General features: G+C 36.9%; 1 protein-coding gene across 3 annotated transcripts in view; it reads left to right on the forward strand.

Moving 5' to 3' along the window:
• The window catches only part of YLPM1 (YLP motif containing 1), a 78706-nt gene that overhangs the window by 7087 nt on the left and 51343 nt on the right, over positions 1–20276 (forward strand). For all 3 annotated transcript variants that reach the window (XR_012036904.1, XM_072839343.1, XM_072839342.1), the window contains exons 2-4: positions 3444–3680; positions 4732–4911; positions 5890–6884. Coding sequence is in view for 2 of the 3 variants with exons in the window: in XM_072839343.1 (XP_072695444.1) it covers positions 3444–3680; positions 4732–4911; positions 5890–6884 (1412 nt within the window). In the remaining variant the exon portion in view is untranslated. The remainder of the gene's footprint in view (positions 1–3443; positions 3681–4731; positions 4912–5889; positions 6885–20276) is intronic.

The raw sequence follows: 20276 nt of genomic DNA on the forward strand, positions 1-20276 counted from the left end.
CATGTGTGTAGCCATTGGCTTCTAGTTTATGAAAGATGGTTTGCATCTTTGTATCTTTTAGTGATGCTTTCAAAGCAACTAAAAACTAAGGGAAACTTCTAACTTCTACTTGAAAGAGACTGGGTTTATTAATTTTTTAAAGCTGAAAGATAAGCCTGTTGCTATTTTCATAAAATAGTAAAAGAAAGTTGAAAATGTTTTAATGGTACGTTATTGTCAATTATCATGGCCTGTGTGCTGTTTTTTTTTTTTTTTTTTTTTTTTTTTAATGTTCAATAGAAAAAGTAATTACATCTCTGGAGCTGATGATTATGTGCATGGAAATTAAAAACAGAATAACTCAATCATGACCCAGACTTCAAGATGCAGGTAGTGAGATGGAATTTTTTCCTCCCAATGGTTTGGAGCAAGTTTCAGGTCATAGAAATAAGTGGCCTAGAAGGGAAGTCTTCGGTTGATCAATAACTGTTTATTGACATTCCTCCTGTGCTCCAGCTCTGTGCTTAAACACCAGATAGGATATAAGAAAAGCATGAGACAGCTCTCTCCCAAGAAAATTATATTCTGTGAGTAAAAAAACAAATAATAAAACATCATAGTGAGAAAAGAGTATATTGTATATGTCTTATGTATTTTGTTTGCCTGTGGGAAATTGGAGAGGATGTACACTAAAATATTAACAGTATAGAAAATCCTGGCTATTCAAGGATAATAAATCCCAGTGAATCTAAACAAAACGAATCTATTTAACATAGGGACCAAAAGTTTCGTGTAAAAAATAAGTAAAATTTATTTTAAAAATTTAACTTGGGACACAACCTTTAAAAACAGAACTCAAAGTCATAAGGAATAGCTGTCTTAGAATGAACAAAGAATAGTGTTGATTTGGTTTATGTACTATATTTTTTATGACAAAATTATATGGCAGTATTATATATCATCTTTTATTTTGGTTTTGGATATGTTGAAAAATGTAGGAATTTATCAGTTTTTCTATGGGCTATTTTTTTTTTTTTTTTTTAAAGATTTTACCTATTTATTCATGAGAGACACAGAGAGGCAGAGACATAGGCTGAGGGAACAGCAGGCTCCCTGTAATGAGCCTGATGTGGGACTCAATCCTGGGATCACAACCTGAGCCAAAGGCAGACGCTCAACCGCTGAGCCACCAAGGCATCCCTCTAGGGGCTATTTTCAACCTTTGATATTCGTGTCATTCTCTTTTGCAGTTCCTATTATAAAAAATGTGATTGTTAACTGGCAGGATTTCTGTTAGATCCTCAGCTATCAGTAATGAGTTCCAAAGCTCTCCAACATCAGTTTCATAAAATCCTGCATTCTTATAATTGTAGTAGAAATACATGCTGTTGTTAATTATGGAAGTATAAAAGATGGTACGTGAGTGAATATTTTCATGTTATGACAACTTTTTCCTTATGCAACCTTGTAACCATAGGGAGTTATATAATGAATGCTGGGAAAATGAAGATCCTGTAGTTATGTCTGAGTGGTGAGATTTTTTTTAATTGATTTTTTTAAAAAAGATTTTATTTATTCACGATAGACAGAGAGAAAGAGAGAGAGAGAGAGAGGCAGAGACACAGGCAGAGGGAGAAGCAGGCTCCATGCCGGGAGCCTGATGTGGGACTTGATCCCGGGACCCCAGGATCATGCCCTGGGCCAAAGGCAGGCGCCAAACTGCTGAGCCACCCAGGGATCCCCTTAATTGATTTTAATTCATTAGTTATCACTTATTTGTATAGTTGATTCTCTTTATTTGAGGTATTTGTGTTCCATAAAGTTGCCAAGAGCGTTGAATTAGTGAATACTAACCCATTGCTCCTAGGGAAATTACAGGGTTAGGTTTCTGTGAGTCTTTGGTCTCATTTTCATCAACCAGTTAATACATAACCTGTTTTATATGTGCCCCTGTTTAATGACACCTTTAATATATTTTGTTGATTCATTAATATTGAACTCAAAGCCAGCAGCATAACGCATGTCTGAATGAAGTTTATCTAACATGTAGATTTTCTATGTGAAACACATCACAGGTTTCTTGCACTTAGGAACACTAGACAGCACACCAGCCTATGCTTGTGGTCATTTTAAACAGCAAAGTCACCAACAAAAAGCACAGAAATCTGAAAAATGTGGTCCTAAATAGACTGTGAAAAGCACACTTATTTACAGTATAAGAACTAAACAAAAAGGCAGACCATATCCTTGTTCTGTAACAGCAGGAAATGTGCAAGTCAGGCAACTCAGATTTTTCACCACTCCACTATGCATGTCCACAAATGACAGCCAAAGTTTCCTGAGTATTGATTTTGGAGTTAGAAATAAACTTTAGCAAGTAGGCATATTTGCAAATATAGAATCCATGACTAATGAGGATCAGCTGTATTTTCTAATTATTTCTTCATTAAAGTTCTTATTGTTGTAGTTTTTTTCTTTTTTTTTTGTTGTAGTTTTTTTCAAGTAGAAACACAAAACAAGCTTTCAGAAAATTAAAGTACAATATAATTTGGAGGACAAAGCTGAGACTTTTAAAATGAGTAGAATTCTAAAAAAAGTATATTCTCATTTATCTGTATAGAGCTGGGATACAACAGCTGTTTAAAAGAGGAAAGAGCACCAAAGGAGAGAGAAGTCAGAGAAGGGACAGAACTATTTGGCTATATTCATTACTTACAAGACCCCTTGGATAAATCTACCCCAGCTAATGGCAGGCTCAAAACAAGCAGCTGTGAATACTAACAGGATTTCCTCTGAGCATTTTAACATTTTTTTTAGTTTCTTTTTTATTTTTTAAGATTATTTATTTATTTATTCATGAGAGACACACAGAGAGAGGCAGAGACACAGGCAGAGGGAGAAGCAAGCTCCATGCAGGGAGCCCGATACAGAACTCGATCCTGGGACTCCAGGATCATGCCCCGGGCCGAAGGCAGGCGCTAAACCGCTGAGCCACCCAGGCGTTCCTCCTCTGAGCGTTTGTCAAAAAGACTGCTCTCTGGGTGGCGCAGCGGTTTGGCGCCTGCCTTTGGCCCAGGGCGTGATCCTGGAGATCTGGGATCGAATCCCACGTCGGGCTCCCAGTGCATGGAGCCTGCTTCTCCCTCTGCCTGTGTCTCTGCCTCTCTCTCTCTCTCTCTCTCTGACTATCATAAAAAAAAAAAAAAAAAAAACTGCTCTCACTTCCAAAACTGTGTGGTAAAAGAGTAGAGAAGTATGTTGAATTAATATGTATGGTTTAACTTAAATGTATATATTTGGGGGAGGAATTGAAAGATCTTGTTTACTTGTCTTTCTCAGTCCGGCTTTGCCTTTTCCTACATATAGACAGATGAACACAGGTACAAACGCAGGTCTCTATCAACACCAAGTTGCAGATATATAGGATTTTTAGTTAAAATTCTTAAAAATGCTTTCTGTTGTAGGAACAGCAGCAGTATTGGTATCGGCAGCACCTTCTTAGTTTGCAGCAGCGGACAAAAGTGCATCTGCCAGGTCACAAAAAAGGTCCTGTCACAGCAAAGGATGCACCAGAGCCGGTAAAGGAAGAAGTGACTGTACCTGCAACTAGTCAAGTACCAGAACCCCCTGCATCGGAGGAGCCCCCATTACCACCTCCTAATGAAGAGGTACCACCTCCTCTCCCACCTGAGGAACCCCAGGTAACCATAAAACTAATTACTTGGTGTTTAATAAGTTGTTTAGCTTTTTTTTTCTGATTCATTTATATATACCTTAGTCAAAATGGATATATGTTTTGATTTTTTTTTAAGTACATGCAAAATTCTGTTATGGAATAATCAGATAAATGATCAAGTTTAGAAAAGGCATTTTTCTCATGGTTCCAGTGAGTGAAGAATTAGACACTTCTGAATTAAGGCTCTCTCAGCACTAAAGGGAAGCCAGGGCATTTTCATATTGGCAGCACAGGGCAGTAGTTATGAGCCTAACCTTCTGTTGTCAAACTACTGGGGCTATAGTCGAGGCAGTGCCATTTGCTGGGGGTGACTCTGCACAAGTTAGTTAGCCCGTGCTACAATTTCCTCATCTGCAAAATGGGTATATTCAAATAGTAGCTATCTTATAGAGCTATTGAAGCATTAAATGTGATAATCCTTGTCACTTAACATACTAACTGACACATGAAAAGTTCTCACTTTGGTCCAAAGATAGTTGTTCTCCCAAGAGCCTCTGTGGAATCTTTGAATCATAATGATGACATTTTAGTCTCTCGGTTAATGTGGGGGCACCTGGTTGACTCAGTGGTTGAGTGTCTACTTTTGCCTCAGGTCGTGATCCCAGGGTCCTGGGATCAAGTCCTGCATCCAGGCTCCCCACAGGGAGCCTGCTTCTTCCTCTGCCTATGTCTCTGCCTCTCTGTCTCTCATGAATAAAAAAATAAAATCTTTTAAAAAATGGCTAATGTGAAAAAAAAAATATTTCTCATAGGATGCAGAGCACATAGCTATAAACTGACTCTTATTATTCCAGTAAAGACTAGAATTTATAAGCTCCTTTGTATTAGTATTCATGATCCACAGTGTAAGTAGAGCCAGATATTTTATCTAAATGTAAAATAACTTTTCTCAGTCAGCCAGAGTGTAGGGATTCTGGACTTTATAATACAGTACTTTAAAAAATATTCAGGTTGTTTGTTAATTTGGTTGCTGTTTTATTGCTTACATAAAAGTGTATTCTCTCTCTTATCTTTAGTCTGAAGACCCAGAAGAAGATGCGAGGTTAAAACAGTTGCAGGCTGCAGCAGCACACTGGCAGCAGCACCAGCAACATCGAGTTGGCTTCCAGTATCAGGGAATAATGCAGAAGCATACTCAGTTACAGCAGATCCTCCAACAGTACCAACAGATCATACAGCAGCCGCCACATATGCAGGCAAGTGCCTCCTCAGCTGACACATGGTGGGAAGTTGCCCCAAGTCATTTAAAGGAGTTGTTATTCCTGAAAAAGATTTAAATGTGAAGAAGGAGAGAAATTAAATTAGATGTTTCCAAGGGGGTTCTGAGTAGTTCTCTGTCACATCACCATGAGTTTGGGAAGTACAGCTTTATGAAAATGCTGTTGGGAGGGTGGGGCAGGGCTAGTGGAGTCTTCTGTCTTGGAGTCTCTGTCGAGTCTTCTGTCCACCCAAGCAGGTGTTAGAGGCCCATTGCTAAGAGTTTTAAGAACCACAGATTCTTTCTTTTTTTACAATTTTATTTATTTATTTGACAGAGCACAGGCAGGGGGAGAGGCAGGGAGAGGGAGAAGCAGGCTCCCTGCTGAGTAGGGAGCCTGATGTGGTGCTCCATCCCAGGACCCTGGGATCATGACCTGAGTCAAAGGCAGACACTTAATTGACTGAGCCACTCAGGTGCCCCAGAACCAAAGATTCGTATCATGTAGTTTCAAGTTGCCTACAAATCACTACAGTGACAGACGAGCAAAAATCCACCAAAAAGATCACAGCAACCACCACAGAAACCTAAGGAAATACACCATAAAAAATACTTGTCCTTCTTGTACCTTGAAGACACAAACTTGTGTCTGTATGTCCATAATAATAGATCATTTTTCAAGTTCTTAAAATTATCCATTGTAATATTAAAAGGTTGAAAAATAATTCTTGTTAAGATAGGTATTTGCTTTAGTGTTTAGTTAGTTCTCCAACTTTGGGGCAACATAGAAATGAGTCAAAGGAAGAAAGAATGATTATCATTGAATAGATGTGACAAGTTTATCCTTACTAGCCTACAAAGTCTTTAGTGTTTTAGTTTCCTAAGATACAAATGCCCTTGATTCCTTAATATTTTAACTTGTGATTAATTCTCTTATATGAATGTCTTGAAATAATTGTCACCCCTTTATTCGTAGACCATGTCTGTAGACGTGCAGCTGCGGCATTATGAGATGCAGCAGCAACAGTTTCAACATCTCTACCAAGAATGGGAGCGGGAGTTTCAGCTGTGGGAGGAGCAGCTCCATTCTTATCCTCATAAAGATCAGCTTCAGGAGTATGAGAAGCAGTGGAAAACATGGCAGGGACATATGAAAGCGACTCAGACCTATCTCCAGGAGAAAGTCAATTCATTTCAGAACATGAAGAACCAATATATGGGGAACATGTCAATGCCACCTCCTTTTGTTCCATATTCTCAGATGCCTCCACCTCTACCAACAATGCCCCCTCCAGTATTGCCCCCATCATTGCCACCACCAGTGATGCCCCCTGCCCTGCCTGCTTCAGTGCCACCGCCCGGCATGCCCCCCCCTGTGATGCCGCCTTCTCTACCCACCTCTGTGCCCCCACCTGTGATGCCTCCATCTCTCTCTTCTGCAGGGCCACCACCGGTTCTTCCCCCACCTTCCCTCTCTTCTGCAGGGCCACCACCGGTTCTTCCCCCCCCTTCTCTCTCCTCTGCAGCACCTCCACCTGTCTTGCCCCTCCCACCATTGTCTTTAGCCACACCTCCTCCGGGATTACCTCCCCCTGGGGTTCCACAAGGGATACCTCCTCAGTTAGCCACAGCCCCAGTTCCACCAGCCTCCAGTTCTCAAAGTTCACAGGTTCCAGAGAAACCTAGACCAGCACTGCTTCCCACTCCTGTGTCTTTTGGTTCAGCCCCACCCTCAACCTACCATCCTCCATTGCAATCAGCTGTTAGTCCATCAGACCAAGTGAATTCTAAAGCCCCTCTGAGCAAGTCGACTCTGCCATATAGTTCATTCTCATCTGAGCAAGGACTTGGGGAGTCTTCAGCTGCTCCATCTCAGCCCATCACTGGAGTCAAGGACATGCCAGTGAGGTCAGGTGGACTGCTTCCAGATCCTCCTAGAAGCAGTTACTTGGAAGGCCCAAGAGGCCCAAGGTAGGTCTGCTTTTGTTTGGTTGGTTGGTTTGGTTTGGCTTTTTTGTTGATTTAGGCTGAGTAGGCCTTGGTGCTATATAAAAAGCTTTATTTATATGATTTTTATATTTCTTTGTACTTTTATATACATTCCTGGTTTACAGTTAATAACGTTAGTATTGTTCACTTATTAGACACAACATAATAAAAATCTAGAAATAGTAACGTGCCCCCATTTCTTTGATGTCACTGCTTTTATCCTGTATGTAGAGATTACACTCCAGGATGAATGTCCTTTTTTAGAGTAATACTTATCAATGTCTTATAGACTTTTTAACTTCAACAGTAATATTTATTAAGTTTACTTATCTTTTTTGTTTTTTTCCTTGATTTGACAAATAACTGAATTGGTAACTTCTCTTTGTTAGAGAATATGCCAGCTATTGGAGATAAAGATGAATAAGTCAAATTCTAGTGAAATAAGGCAACAAAATTTCATGTAAGGGTAGATACGGCTTTTATCCATTTATTTAGCAAATATTTATTCCTGCTCTGTGCTTATAGCAGTGAATATAACAGAGTAGACAAAATCCCCACCCCCATGGAGCTCATTTCCTATATATTTCCCTCAATTTGGGAGATGTTTTCCTTATGTCTGCACCACATTTTTATTTAGAAAAGCACACAGGAAAATTTACTAGTAATCTCTAACTTTTTTTTGCTTTGCCTTTTTTTTTTTTTTTTTTTTTTGCTTTTTAAAAAGTATTTAATTCATTTTTCCAAGTTTGTAAAAGTATATTTTTCCCCAGTTGGCCTACATGTTAATTTTTCTATAGAAAAACATTATCAATCACATTTTTTTGCCAATTGTAAATTGTAATAGAAATATATACTCCTTATACTAAATTTAGATAGTACAGAAAAATATTTTAAAAAGTGAAAGTCCTAATTCCACCATTGAGATAATTATTTTAAAAATATGTCATAAAAATAAGATCATACTGAGCATATTGTCTTGTAAGCTTGCTTTTTTGCACTCGTCAGTACATTGATTAGTTTTCTATCTCAGTGTCAGTGTATCTGTATTAACTATTTTAATTTAACCTTAATTTTGGCTTTTGGAAACAAAATATATCTTTGGTTTGTTCACCAAATTTATAACTCTGAAAACAACATGGCACAGAACTCTACCATCTTAGAATGACAGTTATATTCTTGACAGTTCTCTGGAAAGTATTTTTCCTAGCTTTGAACCTAAATGTATTGCTACAACTTCTACCTGTTAATTCTAGATCTGGTTCTATGGTGCAACACATAATTAACATGAACTCTCTGGGTGCCAGAAACCATATATATGTTATCTCCTAGAGTCTTCTCAGCAACCTGTTAACTAGGCAGGTTCATACCCTACATTTACCCTTGACAGACTGAGGCTGAGAGGTTTGAGAAACTTGCTCAGCATCAAGTAACTGGGAGAATAGAGCCTGAGTCCACACCCAATGGGAGCAGAGTCCAGGTGGTCCCAGAGCAAAAGCACTAGTTAAGCACTGTGTTTAATGCCATGATTAAGTGATATTCATACTGTGAGTGATTACAAGTGCATTTTGTAATCTCGATTTATTTGGCATGTGTAACTTTTTTATTAGAATTCCTGCTTATCTCTTGGATTAAGCATTGCCTTTTAGATCTGGTGACTAATTTGCTATCAGAAAAGTACATTCTTGGGATCCCTGGGTGGCGCAGCGGTTTAGCGCCTGCCTTTGGCCCAGGGCGTGATCCTGGAGACCCAGGATCGAATCCCACATCAGGCTCCCGGTGCACGGAGCCTGCTTCTTCCTCTGCCTGTGTCTCTGCCTGTCTCTCTCACTGTGTGCCTATCATAAATAAAAAAAAAATAAATAAATAAATAAAGAAAGAAAGAAAGAAAGAAAGAAAGAAAGAAAGAAAGAAAGAAAGAAAGAAAAGTACATTCTTAAGACCTTGTGAAACATAGATTTTTCGGGATCCCTGGGTGGCGCAGCGGTTTGGCGCCTGCCTTTGGCCCAGGGCGCGATCCTGGAGACCCGGGATCGAATCCCACGTCGGGCTCCCGGTGCATGGAGCCTGCTTCTCCCTCTGCCTGTGTCTCTGCCTCTCTCTCTCTCTGTGACTATCATAAATAAATAAAAATTAAAAAAAAAAATTAAAAAAAAAAAAAAAAAGAAACATAGATTTTTCTGCTCTGCGCCCCCCCCCCCCCCGCCCAGTTTTAAAAGATTTTATTTATTCATGAGAGACACAGAGAGGGAGGCAGAGACATTGGCAGAGGGAAAAGCAGGCTCCTCGCAGAGAGCCTGATGCAGAACTCGATCCCTGGACCTGGGATCATGCCCTGGGCTGAAGGCAGACACGCAACCACTGAGCCACCCAGGTGTCCCCCCTTTTTTTCTATCATATTAATGTTTTCTGTCTTTTGCCTACCAAATCTTATTGTAAATTTAGGACCCATTTTAAGTTTTTTCTTACCTTAAAGTATAGTTAATAATTTCACTGCTGGGAGGATCTTAGCAATTATCTAGTGTAATATCCCCTCTATAGCAATTCATATTTGTATTGCATTTTAGTTTGTCATCCTGGGTCTTACATGTATTACCTTATTATTTTTCCGTGATCTCATGAAGTAAACATATAAGGGAAGCTGAGATTTGGAGAGGTTATAAATAAATTGCCCCAGATAACATTGCTAGTAAATGATTGAGATGGAATTAGAATCCAAGGCCTTCTGATCCTTTTTTTTTCTAAAGATTTGTTTATTTATTTTGAGAGCGAGAACAAGCATGTATGTGTGGTTAGGGGGCAGAGGAGTAAAGGGAGAGGGAGAAGGAATCCCAAGCAGACTCTGCCCTGAGTGTGGAGCCCACGTGGGGGCTTGACCTAATGGCCCTGAGAGCATGACCTGAGCCAAAATCAGAAGTCGAACACTCAACTGACTGAGCCACCCAGGCACCCCTGATCCACTTTTTTTAAGGTTTTATTTATTTATTCATGAGAGGCACAGAGAGAGAGAGAGGGAGAGGAAGAGAGAGAGAGAGAGAGAGGCAGAGACACAGGCAGAGGGAGAAGCAGGCTCCATGCAGAGAGCCCGATGTGGGACTCGATCCTGGCATTCCAGGATCTTCATTCCAGCCCTTCCTGGGCTGAAGGCAGGTGCTAAACCGCTGAGCAACCCAGGGATCCCCTCCACCCCCCCGCTTTTTTTTTCCTGATCCACTTTTGAGTTCATTTTACTTCCTGTGACAATTGGTTAATAGCCTCTGCTTGAACATTGGCACTGTGATAAGGAATACTACCATACAAGGTGTTGACAGTTTGCCGGAAAGCCTATTTGTGTTGAACCTAAATGTGTTGCTGTCACTTCTACCTGTTGATTCTAGATCTGCCTGTGTGGTGTAACACGTGATGGATTATCCTATCCTCCTCCTATAGTGAGTTCCTACATTTCTTTAAACACCACCTTCTTGACTCCTGCATCCTGTCCTACGTACTCTTCTCTGCCATCACAGAAACTCATATTCTTCTTTTCTTTTCACACTTATATTGGTTCTAGCCTCCTCCTGCTACATTCCTCACTGTCTTGCGAAGGGCCTTGGATTTGTCAGTCTCCTTCAGAATGAATGAACCCTTACTTTAGATGCAGGAAACCATAGAACCTATTACCAACTTTTTTATAAATAACGTATTGTGTAGCTGAACAAATTACTTTTTTGGTCAGCACTGTCACAGTGTTGACTCGTGTTGAGCTTAACATCATTTTGGCTTCCCAAGTCTTTTTCACATCAGCTCTTATTAAGCCAAGTCTCTCTCATCCTGAACTTCTGCAGGATGTTTTTTGTTGTTTTGTCTTTCTCTAAGATTTTATTTTACATTTCATTTAGTTAGGTTTGGGCCAACATTCTAGTCTGCTGAAATCTTAATAAATGTTGATTATGTTGCTTTTAGATGTAAGATGTTCCTCTCCATCTTTTCCACCTGCAACTTTGATAAGGATGGGTTTTTTTTTGTTTTGTTTGTTTTTGAATTGGATCCTGCTCACATTATCTACCCTGTTTTTAAAACCCTTCCCCAATCTAGCTTATGTCATTTCTGTTTCTATTACCTTTCTACTTCTTTTGCTCACTTAGCTTATATTGAGTATCGTTTCTGATGGTTGCCAGGGCATGGTTGTTTTTCCTCCTGTGTAACTAGGTGAAAAAAAAAATCAGTGAGAAGCTGGTAAATGAGTGAAAGAGACTGAGGTAGAAATAATCCACTGTTACAGAAACTTGTGAATTTTTCTTACTAGTTGAATTCGAGTTTGCTATAATCACATAACTAATATGGTAAGCCATTCCGTTTTGTTTTTTAAACAAAGCTGTGTAGAAAAACAAGAATAGAGAACACAGATAACTGATTGACCAATAATACACTATTAAAATAATGTAGATTACTTTGAGTTTTTGCGAAATCCAGATTGAGGCTGCTTTCTAAAAACCATCATGTGTAAATATCATACCACATTGTGGAGCATCTGGGGCAGCTCTTTTGAAATTGTGTGTAGGTGTGTGTCATTTGTTTCATCGGGACTTCTAGAAGACTACCTCTGCTCTGATAAACTGTTAGGTCAGTGGATATTGGTTTCCCAGAACCTTTTATTTTTCAATCATAAAACTTATTTATTAAAGGGTAACATACAGAGATAATGCACAATCCTGAGTATATGGCTTAGTGAATTTGCACAAAGTAAACACACTCACATTATCACAACTGAGATCAAGATCTAAAGATTACTAGTGTCTGAGAAGTCCTCCTCATGCCCTTTCCCATTTTTCTCTCACCCCAAAGATAACCATAATGCTGACTTTTCATATAATAGTTTTGCCTATTTTTGAAGTTTATATCATTGGAATTCTAATGTATGTATTCTTTTGAGTCTAGCATCTTTCACTTGATATTACATTATTGTGAGATACATCCATGTTGTATGTAGCTGCAGTTTTTGTTCATTCCCATTTCTCTACCATATTTTATTGTTTGAATATACCACAATCTGTTTATCTATTCTAATATTTAGTCATTTAAGATTTTTGGTTATTATGAAGATCACTGCTTTGTGTCTTTTGGCGCTGTAGGTGTCTCTTTAGGTGTGTGCGTGTGTGTGCCATGTATTTAATTTTGTTTAGAAATATACCAAGGATTCGAATTGCTTGATCAGGTGGTAGGTATGGTTTTACTTTGGTAGATGTTGTCAAACAGTTGTTTTTTTTTTCTTTTTCTTTTTTTTTTTTAAAGATTTTTTTATTCATTTGAGAGCGAGCAAGCGCACAAGTAGGGAGAATGGTAGAGGGAAAGGGGGAAGCAGACTCCCCATTGAGCTGGGAGCCCCATGCGGGGCTCAGTTCCAGGAGCTGGAGATCATGACCTGAGCCAAAGGCAGATGTTTAAGCATCTGAGCCACCCAGGTGCCCCCAAACAGTTTTCTGGTGTGATTATGTCTATTTACATTCTCACCAGCAGTTTTTTTGCATCCTCATCAACACTTAGTATTGTTAAATTTTTAGTTTTAGCCGTTTTGATGGATGTCTAGTGAGATTTTAAGTATGACTTTAGTTTGTACTTCTCTGATGACAAATGAAGCTAACTTCTCTGTCCATTTGATTATTGTTAAGTTGAATTTCCTCTTTTATGAAATGTTGATTGAGGTCTTTTCCCAGCTTTTCTATCGGGTAATGTATTGAATTGTAGGAGTTCCTTGTGTATACTAGATATTATTCTGTGTCTAGACTGTCTCAACTATTTGTCATTCTATAACCCTTTTTCTTATCCTCAGTATACCAAAAAAGTATATAGATCCAGAGGATCCTTTTTACTTTTTTAAATTTTAAAGTCATTTTACAAATAACTTACAGAAGTAACAACAAAGGAATAGTGAAAAACAACTTATTAGAAATTTTTATAAAAGTTTTATAAGAGCAAAACTCTGCATCGAGTAAATTTTGGCACATAAATATAAAAGATCAAATAATCCTGTCACACATTCTTCTGGCAAAGCAGAATGATCCAGGTTCTTGGCAGAAAATATTATGTGATAACATCCTTCCAGTTTAATAACCAAGTGGATGGCAGTACTACATTTCCTTTCTGTCCTTAGAAATATATTGTTCACTCATCAAATATTGAGTTTGAGAATATTCATCTAGAGTGCTGTCATATGAGGACTCAGAGTTGGAGATTTTACTGATGCGATCAGTTTCACATTTATTAGAGCCTAGAGTGCTTCTGTCTCTGTGTTTATTTTTTTATTTTGACACAGCTTTCTCTCTCACTTTTTGCCATTCTGAAAGTTTCTCATTTCTCAATTGTGTTCAGAGAAGCCTAAAAGTAGGCTGTAAGATTTTGGGTAATACAAAGTGGAGTGAGATGACAGTTATTTCTACCTTTGCTTCATCCTTTAGGCAAATCCATCATTCCTTCATTGTCTTCATATTTTAATCTTCTGTGGCATAGTTGGGGATAATTAATGAGTAAGATGAATAAGAATTCTAGGATAAAGAAATTGCAGAATGTTTTTAAGATACAGAAAAAAAATCCCATAGGATCCCATAATGTATCTTAGATTTGTGAAAAGAGTGGACCCAAATAGTAATTGCATGATAATATAAGTTTTATTCTATTTTTTTAGAGGTAAGTTTTCTCTTTGTTCTTGGGAAAAGCCTGTAAAAAAAAAAAAAAAAAAAAAGTCATGAAATGTCAATCCTTAGAACTGTTTATTTTTGTTTATTTTTTTAAGTGTTTCTTTAAATTCTAGTTAGTTAACATAAGTGTAATATTAGTTTCAGGTATTATAATATGGTGATTCAACACTAATAAACAACATCTAGTGCTTATCACTGGATATGTGATAAGGAAGTACAAGTGCACTTCCTAATCCCTATCACCTGTTTAATCCATCACTGGGTTAAATAAACTGGTAGCCATCAATTTGTTCTCTATAGTTAAAGCCTGTTTCTTGGGGGCCTCCTGGCTGGCTTAGCAGGTAGAACATGGGACTCTAAATCTCAGGGTTGAGAGTTCAAGCCCCATGTTGGGTGTAGAGCATACTTTAAAAAAAAAAAAAAAAAGAAAAGGAAGAGTCTTTATTGGTTTGTCTATTTTTTTCCATTTACTCATTTGTTTCTTAGATTCCACATGAATGAAATCATATGGTATTTGTCTTTCTCTGACTCACATTTCATTTAGCATAATACTCTCTAGCTCTATCCACATCCTTGCAAATAGCAAGATTTCATTCTTTTTATGACTGAGTAATATTCCATTACACACACACACCTCATATCTTCTTTATCCATTCATCAGTTGATAGACACTTGGGCAGTTTCCCTAATTTGGCTACTGTAGACAATGCTGCTGTAAACATTGGGGTGCATAACTTTTAAATTAGTACTTTTGTATTCTTTGGGTAAATATCTAGTAGTGCGATTGCTAGATCAAAGGGTAGTTCTCCTTTTAACTTTTTGAGGAACCTCCATACTGTCTTCCCTAGTGGCTATACCAGTTTGCATTCCAATACCAACAGTTCCCTTTCTCCAAATTCTCACCAATAGCTGTTGTTTCTTCTCTTTTGATTTTGGCCATTCTGACAGGTATGACTATAATAGACTGTCAAAACAAAAATAAAAACAAAACAGTTCTAAAACTAGGATGCAGTGAACCCAGAGGAGCCTCAAAGGTTAGTGGTGTCTTTTGATTAATAGAAATTATTGATTTTAATTTAGTAGTCGAATTTATTGACCCTTTCCTTTATAGTTATTAGTGCTTTTTTGTGTTTTGTTTAAGAAATCTTTGTTTATTTGCCCCAAGGCCATGAACACATTAACCTATTTTATCTTTTGTTGTTTTATCTTTTATTTTTAAATCAACAATTTATAGAGTTGATTGTTGATATATAATATGAGGCAGGGTTCATGGTTTATTATTTTTCATATGGCTATCTAGTTGACCCCAGCACCATTTATTGAAAAAGTTAACTTTTTCTTACTACTTTGGTACTATCTCCTTCATTATGGGTCAGATGACTCTATGTGTGGGTTTGTTTCTGGATTCTATTTGTCTATCCTTGCATAAGTGTCCTGTTTTAATTACTGTAGCTTTGTAATAAATCTTGATGTCTCTGAGTGTAAGTCCTCCAATTCTGTGTTTCTAGATCAGAGGTTGGCAGACTTTTTCTCTGAAGGGCCAGATGAGAAATATTTTTAGGCTTTGCAGGCCATGTTTGGTTTATATTAAATATTTTTCATTCTTTTATTTTTCACCTTTAAAATTGTAAAACAAAACAAAACAAAACACTCTTAACTGGATTTGGCCCATGGGCCGTATGGTTTGCTGACTCCCAATCTAGATTGACTTGACTATTTGTGGTCCTCTGTGTTTCCCATGTAATGCTTAGAATCACCTTGTCAGTTTTCAGAAACCTATAATTTTGATAAACATTGCATAGAATCTATTGACTGTTTTGCAGAAGAATTGAAATCTTTGTAATATATTGACTTCTGATCTGTCACACATACTTTTTTATTGGTTTTTAGATTGGAATTACTCACCTCTTCCATTCTGTACCTACTTTATTAGGATTAGCAAGGGACTATAAATACTAAATTTTTTATCTATGTTTCCATTTGTCATGGTTGTTCCTACTATAGAGATAATACTTGGCAGGGGTTGGATTTTGACTTCAGGATCTTGGTTGTATATATATATATATATTAGAAAATAATTAGAAAAATTATCTCACATGAAAACTAAAAGGGCAAGAATTTGATTCTAGAATTTAACATTTTGTAATTCCCATGGTCAGCTGATTTATGTTTATGTAATTATTGTGACAATAAGATGTTATCTTGTTTAAGGGTATTTTGTATTTTTTCATACCTCTTAAGTTTTTATACCCAATTTGAAGTCTATTTTTTATGTCAAATCCTAAAATTTTTATACATACCTCTAATGGTTTCATATCTAGTTTTAGGGTTTTTATTTTTTTAGAAGTTTATGAAATACCTAACTGTACAAAAATTTTCTAAAGATTTAAAACAACAAATATTTGTTTTTCTTCTCATCTAACCAATGGGCAATGCATGTGTTTTTATGTGATTGTATTAGTGAATATATATATGTTTGTACTTTATTTCAAATGTTTTTATATGTTAAAAGGTCATAGCATTTCATTGTATTGTTGTAAACATGACTTATTTTTGTGCATACTTTTAAATTGAGTATCTCTAAATATATTTCTTCCAAAAGCTTAAAAATTCTTTTATAAATACAAAAGGTTTTGATAGTCTAACATTTTGTTACAGCCTTGAGTTTTGAAAATTTGAAAGTGCAGTATTGATAAATAATTGCCATTTACATGTAGTGTTGAAAGTATATTTCAATTGCTTTAACATTTTCTAACACCCAAAATAAAAATAAAATGATGACCCTTGGCTGTTGATCAGCAATTTAATCTAAAAGCAAAGCACCCTACCCTTTCATGGAAACTGCATGTTGTATTTGCAGGCATGATGCTTGCAGTATTGAGTTCATAACCTTTTACAACTTTGCCCCTGGATTCTCTTCTTCCTTATCTGCACATCTTTTAGTGCCTCTTGCTTCCTTCATCCTTTCCTCTGGCCTTGACACGTGCTCTTCTCTTTGTCTGGAATTCCTTTCCTGTCAGTTTTTACTTTGCTAATTCCTATTTTTCTTACCCTAGGGGGCAGGGAGCAATTCAGTAATTATATGTTGAGATCCTTCAGTGAGTCAGACAATGGACATACTTCAGTAAATAAAGCCAACACATCCCATTTTATCAAATTGTGTTCTGATTGTTGATTTACTTGCCTCCATTTTCCCATGGACTGTGAACTCCTTAAGTACCATTTATTTCCATCACAAACATAATACCTGACGTGTCAGATTAAATCACTGGTGCTTATGCCAGAATGTCTTAGTTATAGATAAAATTCTGAAGACATTCACAATTTGGTGAGGAAGGCAGTTCATTCGTATTTAAATTTGTTTATAATACTGGGTAATGAGTGGACAAGGGTTCTTCTGACTCTTCCTTGTGGAGGATAATCTTCTCTTTTCATTTATATGAAGTAATCATTGCTGAATCAAATACAAACAGATTGCTTTACATGACTTTAATGGTCTAAGGTGTTTTTCCAGGCACTTTGAATTAATAAATGTAACTTCAAGAAAAGGAACTAAACCATCATAAGCTCTGAAACAGTATTATAAATAGGTAAATAAGTGGTCTCCATCCTAAGCATTGCTATTATCCTTTGACAAGTCTTTGGTCAGCTCCTTTCCCTTTGCCCAACAATAACTGTGCCAAGCCTTCGCTGCTTTGCAGAGACCATCTGCACTAGTGCTGCTTTTTTGGTCTCCACAAACATTTTAATTTTACTTTGTAGCTTTAATTTAGCTTCCTGACTCCCAGAGAAAATCAAGGCTTTCAGGCCAAGTGAAACTCACTTTCTGCCCTTATGTTTACCTTACTCTACTATCCTCATCTTCTAGCCTCAAAAGAAGCCCTTCTTTCTCTTGGTTAGGGCTAATCTCTCTGTGCCACTTAAAGAAATTCATTTTCTATTCTTATCAAAGTGGTATGTACATACCATAGTTTTTAAAAATCAAGAAAAATAGCCAGCTTAGATGTGTTTTCTAATGACATCTTTTAATTCTTTAGCTGTTTCTTTTGGTAGTTACCTTCCTACCACTAAATGATAATGCTCCTACTTTCTTGATTTACACATTTTAGATATTATATATTTACTTCCGGGTCTGATATAGATTTAGCTCTTACACTACTCTAACCTCATCTGCCTAATATATTTATATCACTGTTATTAGATGAGCAAAAATATTTGTTGTAGAGATAAGCAATGTGTTATATTTTCTTTACTGTAATGACTTCTCTAGGATTTCTAATTGTCTTCTTGAAAAATGTTTAAAATAATTCTCCAACCCCAGTCCCAGAAGCACCACCCTTTTTTTCCTGAGGAGCTCTCTCTCCAAAATGTATGCATCTTCTTGCTTTACACCTAGGCAGGTTGGGTGGTTGGTTGCTCAAAAGATCTGCCATATATATGGCTGTTACTCCAGCATTTTCCTTGACTGTCCTCCTGGATTGGATTCACGGTTTACTGAATCTCATGGCTTCCTGTTTGTGATTTATTTAGTGACTCTTTTTCCCAGAGTGCATGCTCAAGTAACTTACTGAGAAATCATGGGTTAGAGGTACATTTTCTGAGTCTAGTGTGTCTGAGAATGTTTTTATTCTAACCTCACACTTGATGAATAATTTGGATATAGAATTTGAAGTTGAGCATTTAAAATTTAATTTATTTAAACTAAAAACAAAATTAATTCACCCATTTCTCCCATGCCCCACCCCTGCCTCTGGCAACTACTAGCCTATTCTCTGTATTGATAAGCTTGGGTTTTTCCTATTTATTTATTTTTGCATTCCACGTATAAGATCATACAGCATTTGTCAGACTTAATTTCACTTAGCATAATGCCTTCAAGGTTTATCCATGTTGTCACAAGTGGCAAGATTTCATTCTTTTTTATGGCTGAATAATATTCAGTTCAGTATCCAGTTTCTTTACCCATTCTTCCATTGATGGGCACTGAGGTTGTTTCCATATTTTGGCTATTGTGAATAATGCTGCAGTGATGCAGTGAATACAGGGATGCATGTATCTTTTTAAGTTAGTTTTTTGTTTGTTTGTTTTCTTCAGATATAAATACCCAGGAGTAAAATTGATGGGTCACATGGTAGTTCTACTTTTAATTTTTTGAAGAACCTTCATACTGTTTTCCTTGTGGCCGAACCAATTTACATTCCCACCAGCCATATACAAGAGTGCTCTTTTTTCCATATCCTCGCCAACATGTATTGGTTCTAGTCTTTGAAAATAGCCATGCTAACAGGTGTGGGGTAATATCTCATTGTGGTTTTGATTTGCATCTCCCTGATGATAAATAATGTAGAAAATCTTTTCATATACCTATTGGCCATCTGTATGTCGTCTTTGGAAAAATATCAGTTCAGATCTTCTGCCCATCTTTTAATCAGAGTGTTTTTTCGCTAGAGTATATATGAGTTGTTTATTTTGGATGTTAGCCCCTTATGAGATATAATATTTGTAAGTATTTTTTCCCAGTCAGTTGGTCACCTTTTCATATTGTTGATGGTTTTCTTTGCTGTACCGAAGCTTGGTAGTTTAGTGTGGTCCCACCTTTTTGTTTTTGATATCAGATTCAAAAAAATCATTACCAAGACCTATGTCAAGGAGCTTACCACCTGTGTTTTTTTCTAGGAGTTTTATGGTTTGGGGTCTTACTTTCAAGTCTTTAATCCATTTTGAGTTAATTTTTGTGTATAGTGTGAGATAGCACTGTAGTTGCATTCTTTTGTATATGGCTGTTCGGTTTTCCCAGGATCATTTATTGAAGAGACTGTCCTTTCTCCATTATATATTCTTAGCTCCTTTGTCATAAAGTAATTGACAATATATGTGTGGGTTTATTTTGGGGCTCTCAGTTCTGTTCCATTGATCTGTATGTCTGTTTTAATGCTAATACCAAACTGTTTAATACCATTTACATACCACATACTGATGTTGAACATAATTACTCCTCAAGGTTTTAGGGTCATCATTCTATTTTCTTCTGTTACTTAGTGTAGGTGCTATACTGTTCTGATTCTTTTCCTAATTAGGTGACTTCTCCCTTTGCCAGAAACACTTTTTCACCCTGGTATTCTAAAAGTTCATAGTGGGTTTTTGTTTTACTAGTTATATTTGGTACTTAGTGAGCTAGGCCCTTTCTGTCTGGAGATTAGAGTCTCTTAACTCTTAAACCTTTGTGCTATTTCTTTATAAATGTTTTTCTTGTTTTCTGTTTTTCTGGAATGCCTCATTTGTAAGTTTTTGGACCTGCTAGATTGATTATATTTGTCTTTTTCTCTTTCATTTGGTTGTACTTCGAAATACTGCTAATTCTTTCATTGCATTTTATTTGGAGAATTTTAAAAATGTTCCACAGTTCTTTTGGTTCTCATCCTTTTTTATGTATAGCAAATTGATTTATAGCACAGTATCTTTAAGAATCTTTCTGGGGATGTTATTTGAGGATTTTTAAAAAGTTATCTTCTGTTTTTTGCATTATCTCTGTTTTCTCCAGATTTATGACCTGTTTACCTTTGGTCTCTTCCTTTCATATTGGAGACATTCCTCAAATATCTAGTGATCCTTGGTTATCATTTATATTTAAGAGTTGGGGACACCAACAAGCTAACTGAAAACTGTATGCATATGAAGGAGTTATTAGCTATTATTGCTCCCA

The sequence above is a fragment of the Canis lupus genome, chromosome 9 (assembly GCF_048164855.1).
Source record: "Canis lupus baileyi chromosome 9, mCanLup2.hap1, whole genome shotgun sequence".
Classification (NCBI taxonomy): domain Eukaryota; kingdom Metazoa; phylum Chordata; class Mammalia; order Carnivora; family Canidae; genus Canis; species Canis lupus.